This window comes from Aquarana catesbeiana, linkage group LG03 (genome assembly GCF_042186555.1).
Source record: "Aquarana catesbeiana isolate 2022-GZ linkage group LG03, ASM4218655v1, whole genome shotgun sequence".
Classification (NCBI taxonomy): domain Eukaryota; kingdom Metazoa; phylum Chordata; class Amphibia; order Anura; family Ranidae; genus Aquarana; species Aquarana catesbeiana.
Genome location: NC_133326.1, coordinates 693,817,064 through 693,826,783, shown reverse-complemented (window position 1 = coordinate 693,826,783; position 9,720 = coordinate 693,817,064). Strand labels below are relative to the sequence as shown.

The 9,720-nt window shown below is 41.9% G+C and overlaps 1 protein-coding gene across 1 annotated transcript; it reads left to right on the top strand.

Moving 5' to 3' along the window:
- Window positions 1–4,423: 4,423 nt before the first annotated feature.
- LOC141134227 (olfactory receptor 1500-like) lies at window positions 4,424–5,395 on the top strand. The gene has a single exon (XM_073623808.1). It carries the CDS (start codon window positions 4,424–4,426, stop codon window positions 5,393–5,395), a length of 972 nt encoding a protein of 323 aa, XP_073479909.1.
- Window positions 5,396–9,720: the final 4,325 nt, after the last annotated feature.

Below are 9,720 nucleotides of genomic sequence, written 5' to 3'. Positions count from 1 at the left end.
GAGGAGCATATTACACTAATGGGGGGGGGATAGTGGGCAGAGGAGGACTCTATACTACTGTGGGGGGGGGTGAAGTGGGCAGAGGAGGACTCTACACTACCATGGGGGGTGAAGTGGGCAGAGGAGGACATTACACTACCATGGGGGGAGTGAAGTGAGCAGAGGAGACCACTACACTACCATGGGGGGGTGAAGTGGGCAGAGGAGGACACTACACTACCGTATGGGATTGAAGTGGTCAGAGGAGGACACTACACTACACTACCGTGGGGGGTGAAGTAGGCAGAGGAGGTCACTATACTACTGTGGGGGATGAAGTGGGCAAAGGAGGACACTACACTACCATGGGGGGTGAGGTGGGCAGAGCAGGACACTACTGTGGGGGATGAAGTGGGCAGAGTAGGACACTATACTACTCTGGAGGAGTGAAGTGGGCAAGGAGGACGCTACACTACCGTAGGATGGTGAAGTGAGCAGAAGAGGACACTACACTATCGTGGGGGGGGTGAAGTGGGCAGAGGAGGACACTGCACTATTGTGGAGGATGAAAAGTGGGCAGAGAAGGATACTACTCTACTGTAGGAGGTGAAGTGGGGCAGTGTTGCCAACCACCTGTTTTTAAATTTCAGCCCATTTTCAGGCTGCCCGTAAATGTCTGTTAAAAATATGGCTGTCCGCAGCCTCTGATCTTCTCCTGTACCATGTCTGAAGCCTCTGACCATCTCATGTACCATGTCTACAGCCTTTGGCCATCTCCTGTACCATGTCCACAGCCTCTGACCATCTCTTGTATCATGTCCGCAATCTCTGACCACCTCTCTTTTATCACGTCTGCAGTCTCTGAGGGGAAGTCTGGGGGGAGTTTGGAGACAAGTCAAGAGTGGGAGCTCCACCAGGATGGGGGTCACAGGAAAAGTCAGACGTGTGTGGACTGTGGAGAGGAGACTATAGGATAAAACCAGAGCCACCAAGCTTGAGCTGACTGTCTGAGCCCTGCAGATCGTGCCTGAGAGGAGGTCAGTAACAGCGCCTCCAGGCCATTCTAAAGGGAGGGTTACTGATGTAAGGGGGAGTGAATACAAAAATATAAGGGAGCACTGATATAAATGTTCCCCCTTACATCAGAACCCCCCCTTATCTTAGTGTATTCACTCTGCGGAAGGTGGTCTCTGGTCATTTCCGAATGTGGACCTGGAAAATTCCTATTCATGGACTCACACATATCTCCCAGGGGTCCTACAAGCCCTTCTCTCCCCTTATCCCCCTCCAACCTCTAATATAGTTTCACTTCACTATTATATAAATTTACCTTTTGCTTTAATATCACAATTCCACAATGGAACATTCTGGAATAGAACAAATGCAGGAATCCCCTGGGAAATGCTATTACACAGTGTGTGAAATTTTGTTATTTTTTTTATATATCATTAAAACTTGTCATTCCATTTAGATGTCACAAATAAAGTTTACTTTGATAGCTCCTGAAGAGGAGGACCATGTCCAAAAAACATGTTGAATGACTATTATATGCAACTATCACAGTATTTGGGATTGATTGTTTTACAGTTGTAATATATTTTAGTATAATCTGCTACTGTATGGACTACTATTGTCTAAATTCAACTGAATGAAATAAATGTAATTTTTCTACTAAATATGCATTAAAAGTTCCATAGTTATACTATAAATATAGTTTAGATGCATCAAAATCAGGGATGCGACATATAAATTAAATTATTCATTTTTTTCAGACCCCCCATATCAGAGTTCCTGGCATTCCTGGCATACCCCTTATGCCCTGTACACACGGTCGGACATTGATTGGACATTCCGATAACAAAATCCATGGATTTTTTCCGACGGATGTTGGCTCAAACTTGTCTTGCATACACACGGTCACACAAAGTTGTCAGAAAATCCGATCGTTCTGAATGCGGTGACGTAAAACACGTACGTCAAGACTATAAACAGGGCAGTAGCCAATAGCTTTCATCTCTTAATTCATTCTGAGCATGCGTGGCACTTTCTGCGTCAGATTTGTGTACACACGATCGGAATTTCCGACAACGGATTTTGTTGTCGGAAAATTTTATAGCAAGCTCTCAAACTTTGTGTGTCGGAAATTCCGATGGAAAATGTGTGATGGAGCCCACACACACGGTCGGAATTTCCGACAACAAGGTCCTATCACACGTGTGTACAGGGCATAACAGTGCAAGGGGGAACTCAGTCTGTGGACCCTGATGTAAAGGGCAATGATGCAGACCCTTATGTAAGTGGGAACTCTGATGTAAAGGGCAATGATGCAGACCCTTATGTAAGTGGGAACTCTGATGTAAAGGGGAACGCAGTGGACTCCGTTATATAGGGGGTCTCTGGTCACTTAAGCCCCCTTACATCAGGGTTCCCCCTTAGATGATGATCTGTAGCATTCCCCTTTATGTCACAGTTCCCTTGCACTGTAAGGGAGAATCCTGCACACTCTGATGTATGGGGGGAACTCTGTCCTGCAGGATTATATTAACCTGACCTTCATGTAAATGGAAAAATATGTTTTTTGACTTTTATTTAACTTAAATACATTGCTAATTGCACTAGCTACATGTTTATAGCTTAAATATTGATATTTGCATTGTTTAGCTCTGAAAACAGCCATTTTAGGTACTTTTTGCAGTGTCAGTAAAAAACGTGTCAGTAAATTTCATGATTTTTGCCAGAAAACGCAGTTTGTAAATTTTGGCATCCTGCCAGTAAATTTCCTTTTTGGTGGGTTGGCAACACTGACTGTACCTGACATTGGGACATCTGACGTGGTGAAGGCAGCAAAGGGGTCTGTGTAAGGTGGAGAAGCTCTGCGGCCTGCTCACTCACCTCCATGCTTAGTGCCTCTGAGATGCCATCAGAGGAGTCCCTTCTTGACCTCAATTTTGCTCCCGAGGGAGGTGAGCCTGCCTGGGAGCATGGTTGGTGCTTCTCCTAGGGAGAATAGAGATCCACAATGTGGCCCAAGGCAACGCCATTCCTCTGCTGGGAGCCAGCGCTAAGTGCTATTTTGCTGGAGACCAGCAGGAATCTTAGAGAAAAAGCCATCCAGCTTGCTAGGCTGCGGCATGTCCCTTCTTTTGCGGTGCATATTTAGAGGGTGCCCAAGGTTGTAGGAGCCAAAATTTTGGCTTCTGGGTACTTTGAGACTCAGGGACACTTTGTTGCGGTGGTCAAGTGAAGCTCTGTGATCAGGTGGCCATTCAGCAGTTCAGCATTCACGCCCCCCCCTTGACGGTTCTTTAAAGGGATAAAACATGGTAAATGTGCATAAAATTGCACAATAAGCAAGGCAGCATACAGAAGACCTACAAAGTCTGACAAGCTAATACAAAGAGACTGAGTGATTCATAAGAGAACACATTCTGAAATAATATATAAAATGTAAAAAGTAAGCACATATAAGTCAATACACTTTCTTCTTCATGTATCAATAATTAGTTAAGAAGTCATCCACTGAAAGAAAAAAAAAAACATCTAAAAATATATTCCCCATATATCAGTTAATATAGATCCCATGAAAATATCAATAATCATTTCATACTCCCCATAGCTCTCATGATTTATTCTGCATACCTATAAAAGCCACAATACTCTTTTTACAGGGCAAATGTTTATGCATGAGCTGGGTGATATTATTACTATTATTATTATATGAATAAAGCAAGCAACATTTTTTTTCATATGGGATCATGAAGATATTTTAGAGATTGTTATAGGGCAAAAAGGTTGCAATCTTTGTCGGGCGCCCACATTATTTATCTATACTATGAAAGATATTTTGCTGATTTTTGCTACTCAAGACCATTGTGTGATTACTTGGTTTTGTTTACTATCACTGATTTTCTCCAGTAAAAATGAATTTGATTGCTAAGTAAATATACTGTATACTTAGCAAAGCACTGCTTGTCTTTGCATTGTCTTAATACTGTAAATATTTCATAAAAGTAATCATTACATACTTTTCACACAGTGTCTATCCTGCACTAAAGATGACATGAATGGTGCATAGCACTACCTTTAAAACATCCTTCTAAAATAAATCAAGTCACTGTGCCATACAACAATCAGATGTAACAATTGTATCTATTTTATCAGCCAGTCATTTATTTTTAGTGCTGTACCACCATCATTTTCTACTTAAATATTGTATTCTGCTCAGTTTCCGGTTGGTTGAAGCCCATGCCTTTATTGGTCTTGCTGATAAAAAATCGGGGTTACGTGTTTCTTATCCATTTGTTTGTTATTTGTTTGTCTTATTAGGTATTAGTTCCTTCCTTCTTTGTTTCTCACCTACTTCATTACTCCATTAAATTTCAACTCAACAGTTTTTATTGACTGAATAAACTTGCTTTAAAAACATATGCTTTATGATTAGGTTATGGATGAGAAAAATGTGACCATAATTACTGTTGTCCACCTCTTAGGGTTTCAGACTCCAAAAGCCATAACATTTTTGTTATTCTTTTTATTTCTTCTGATTTATTGTGCGACCATATGTGGAAACGTCCTGATTATTTCACTGGTGTCCTACAGCAAATTCCTCCATTCTCCTATGTACTTCTTCCTCTCACAGCTATCTATAACGGATATTTTATTAGCGACTGTTATTCTTCCTAACCTAATCCATATTACTTTGGAAAAAAATACCGCCATCATTTCAATTTCTAACTGTATCATCCAGTTTTATTTCTTTGCTGTCTCAGAAACCTCAGAGAGTCTCCTCCTGACAGTGATGTCTTATGACAGATATTTGGCTATCTGCAAACCTTTGCACTATACTTTATTAATGGGTCATCAGTTTTGCTGGGTAACAATTATCACAACATGGAGTTTAAGTTTTCTTGCTGGGTTGATTTATATTTTGGTGATATCAAAATTAGAATTTTGTGGTCCCAATATTATTGATCACTTTTTCTGTGATCTCGACCCAATCGTAAAACTCTCCTGCTCTGATATAACCATTGTTCAAATAGAATCAACATCAACAAGTGTAGTTTTTGGTTTTATCCCAGTTATTTTCATCATTGTATCATATGTTTATATTATAGTCACTATTTTTAAAATTCCCTCCATTAAAAGTAGACAGAAAGTTTTCTCAACCTGCAGCTCCCACTTGACTGTTGTTTGTATGTTTTATGGAACCTTACTTTTTGTGTATTTGGTACCTAGGAGAGGACAGTTGTTGAAAATTACCAAATTCCTATCATTATTATACACTGTGGTCACCCCACTGATGAATCCAATTATATATAGCCTGAAGAATAAGGATTTAAAAGAAGTTGTAGGTAGAATTGCCAATAACCTTTTGAAATTGAATTTCTATCACTTTAAAAATTTGCCAATTACTTAAAGAGGTTGTAAAGTCAGAAGCTATCTGTTTGCAGCAGCCTTCTCAGGCCCCCTAATACTTACCTGAAATCCATCTCTGTCCAGTGAGACCCTCTATCCTAATTGGCTGAGACACAGCAGCTATGCCATTGGCTCCCGCTGCTGTCAATCAAAGTCAGTCAGCCAATCAGGAGAGAGGGGGAGGAGGTGAGCCTTGGCCCCATGTCTGATTGGATACAGGGAGCTCTGACTCGACTCAGATGCCCCCATAGCAAGCTGCTTGCTGTGGGGGCACTTGACAGGTGGGAGGGGCCAGGAGCACAGAAGAGGGACCTGAGAAGTGGAGGATCCGGGCTGCTCTGTGCAAATCCACTGCACAGAGCAGGTAAGTAAAACATGTTTGTTATTTTTATAGGAAAAAAATGAGACTTTGCAATCACTTTAAGCAGGCATGAAAGCTAAAATCGAATAATTAAATGAAAAATACTCTCTACCAAAAATAAAACATATATTCCAGCTTATCAGTCCTAGATGTGATGGCTGCATTTGTTTTTTAGACTAAGAATATTTTCAGCAAGTATACAAAATATCTGCTGACTTTGCCAGAAATGCAATGTGCTACTTCCTGTGAGCTTTATAGAAATTACAGATACCATTTAAAAATCTCTTGCATATTTGAAATGAAATTTTCAATGTTTAAAATGTCTTTAAAAAACATCCTAATGTTTGTGAGCTACTCATTTATCTTAAAGATGTTAAAACTCAGAGTGCGCATGCGTGGGACCTCCGGAGCGCCGTGATAACCGGGAGCTCCACACCACTCCTGCCCTCCAGAGCAGAGCACACTCACTATTTGTAGCGGATCCCAGTGAGAGGACCAGACATCGCACCCTAACAGTCCCGGGCACCAGCCTAAATGTCATCTACACCTTCCACAGCACATGTGAGTAATCTCTTGGGGGCCCAAGGCTACTTAGCATCCCCTGCCTCTACTGAATCTCTCCTGAGCAGAATGCAGAACTGTAACCCATACTCTCTCCTACTCAACTCCCCTGATAGCATTGGGGATTCTCCACAGGCTTCTCTGATTACTAATAATCATCCCCCAGAAATGGCTAAACTTCTCAGCAGCTTCTTTGACATGCTGGCTGCAGGGCTAGCACAAAATGCATTGCAAATCACCTCTTCAATAAAAGCAGATCTTCAGAGTCTAGGAGCTAGAATGGATGCTATTGAACATGCTGTAGATGAATCTGCAGCACGCACCAACCAACATGCTACCTGTATCCATTCTTTACAGGATCAACTTGAAAATGCTCTATCTAAAATTGAAGATTTAGAGAATAGAAGCAGACGCTATAACTTCCACGTACAAGGCATTCCTGAAGCTAATACTGATATCTCTAACACCATCAAATCTCTAATCAAAGAAATTATCCCTGACATCCCAGACCATAAGCTCGAGTTGGACAGGGCCCACAGAGCGCTACAACCCCCCCCGCCAGGATGGACTCACCCGGGATATAGTAGTCAAGCCACACTTTTACGGGGTAAAAGAAGAGATAATGAAAAGATCTCGCTTTAAGGATGACATCACTTTATTTGGTAATAAAATCCAAATTTTTGCTGACATCTCCCCAACTACGATTCAGAAAAGAAGATTACTCAGACCACTTCTGGACATTCTCACACAGAAGATGATCAAGTATAGATGGGCCTTTCCCTTCTGCCTGCAATAGCATTACAGAGAAAAATCCTATAGTTTCTCGAATTTCCAAACGGGCGAGCAATTACTTCTCCACCTTGGGCTCATATCTCAGGACCTGCCCCCACATGATTCGGAGAATTGGCCGACCTCATCCAAAAGGCCTCCACCAAACAGCCTCCTTACCCCATTGTGGGTGAAACAGCAAAAGAAGAAATAATGGAAATCCATGCCCCCCAGATGAACTATGTTGCCATTTGATCCATTGGGCCAAGTCCCTACCCTTTCTGTTTCAAAGGAAACCTTTGATGGTGTAGAGGCTTTTCCTACACACCCCCGGTCTTTTTCAAGACCTATCGGATTTACTCTCCCCTTCCACCTGCAAATTTTTTTTGCCATGTTAACCTGAAGCACTTTCGGGTATGTATCCCCGCATCGTATGAAGACTGCAAATCTTTATATTTCACAACTCAAGAAGAAGCCTTAGCTCAGAACATTTCTGAACCCCCCAAAGCGGCACCCTACCCCACCTCCCTTCTCCCCATCCCCTTTTCCCTTCCCTCCCCTATTACTACCCTTCCCCTCCCTACCCTCTCATGACATATTGTTCCTTCATCACAAGATTGTTCGGCAAGATTTGAAGCTGATCTTTCACTTTTTTATTTTTACTGTTTGGTATATTTCAATTTACAATGTCCATCTCACCCTTTTCGAGATGGTAATTTAGTATCATTTAATGTTGCTATTGATAAGGTCAAGTGAGTAACTGTTATAGGGGGATCTCCCCCATATTTGTTTTTTTTGTTGTTTTTTTTCGGATGCTCTGCAGCCAGAGCGGGGCTGAATGCCACTCCACCTATTGTAACCGAGAGGAATTTTGACCCCTTGGCGACAATAGACTTGCAGCCCTATCATGGGTTGCTTTGTTACTGAACCCTTCATTTTTTAAGGGTTTCAGTGCAGGTTCTGTTCCTGCAACTAAAGGATCCAGGGTTCGTCAGATGCTGGACTCCTTCTTTCTCTCCTTCTTCTATTCTCTTGTCTCTTCCTGTTCTGTCCTTTTCTCCCCCGCCCTTCTTGTTACTACCTACCAGGTGCCTTCGAGGAGAGCTGGCCATGTTTGGCATCTTGATTTCTGAGGCTGGATTCATACTCCCCAGACAGATGGACCCATGCCTCGTGACCGTGTAAGAAACAATTTATTATTGGCATACATTCCCCATAATGTCCATGGCTGACGAACTTCCCCCACAGTCATTTCTCAAAATAGCGTCCCACAACACACAAGGATTAAATTCCCCAGTGAAAAGGCGCAAGGCCTTCCATAGCTACCACTCAAAAGGGTTGGACATCATCCTTATTCAAGAAACTCATTTCCCGAAAACCTTTAACCCATCCTTCATGCACTGTAATTATCCTATCTTCTCCCTGGCCAATGCTGATGACAAAAAAAGAGGAGTAGCTGTCCTCATATCCAAACGCACTCCCTTTACTTTAACCCAAACTGTTAAGGATGAGGAAGGAAGATACATCCTTGTAAAAGGCCATATAAATGGTACACTTCTCCTACTTATATCATACTATGCCCCTAATAAAGGACAGGCTTCCTTCTTTTCTGCCATGCTTACCTCACTCTCCCCCCACCTGGAGGGCAAGGTGATCATGGGGGGGATTCGAATATTGCCTTCGATTATATGCTTGACAAATCTACACAAAGCCATTCCAAGCTCAAACGACCCCCCAAACAGAGCTTTCGTATAGCTCAACTTCTACATTCCCTAGGAATGATAGATGTATGGAGAGAATTCAACCCTAATACCAGAGACTACACTCACTTTTCAGCTCCTCACAGAACATACGCACGTATAGATCACATTTTTCTGCACACCACTGATATACATTTAGCATCTCGAGCAATCATCAGTGATGTCCCTTGGTCAGACCATTCTTTAGTTTCCACCAAAATTTGCGGTTTCCTAAACAAAGCGAGCCCTCCACAGTGGCGCCTCAATGAAGCCATCTTTTCCAACCCAGCACACTGTACTATGATTGAAAAGGATATTATGGAATATTTCTGCATGAATGATACACCAGAAATTTCTCCAAGCTCATTATGGGGAGCTCATAAAGCAGTAGTAAGGGGCAACCTTATACAACTAGCATCACAATTAAAACGAGAAAAACAAATAGACCTTCAAAACTTACAAAAAACATTTCCAATCCACACGTAAATGTCATAAGCAATGCCCCACTTCCTCCTCGCAAGCTAAGTTAGATGCATCCAGGATTGAACTTAATACTGCTCTCACATCTAATGCAGAAAAACATTTAAAATGGGTAAGTGGGAGATTTTACCTCAACTCAGACAAATTTGGACCCCAGCTCACCTCAAAACTTTCACCCAAACATAGATTTCAAGCCCTACCCAAAATTAAATCCCTGTCGGGTTCCTTAACCCAAAACCCCAAAGCTATACTAGAAACATTTCACTCTTTCTATTCTAAATTATACTCATACCCCACTTCGGACAATACCCATAAACTTAATACATTTCTTGACAGTATCCCACTCCCTAAAATCTCTGAATCCCATCGCTCGTTAATGGAAGTTATGGAGGTAATTAAAGATATTAAAAAGGGTTC

Coding starts and splice junctions, on each gene's coding strand:
- LOC141134227 (XM_073623808.1), top strand. CDS start 4,424: ATGGATGAGAAAAATGTGACCATAATTACTGTTGTCCACCTCTTAGGG.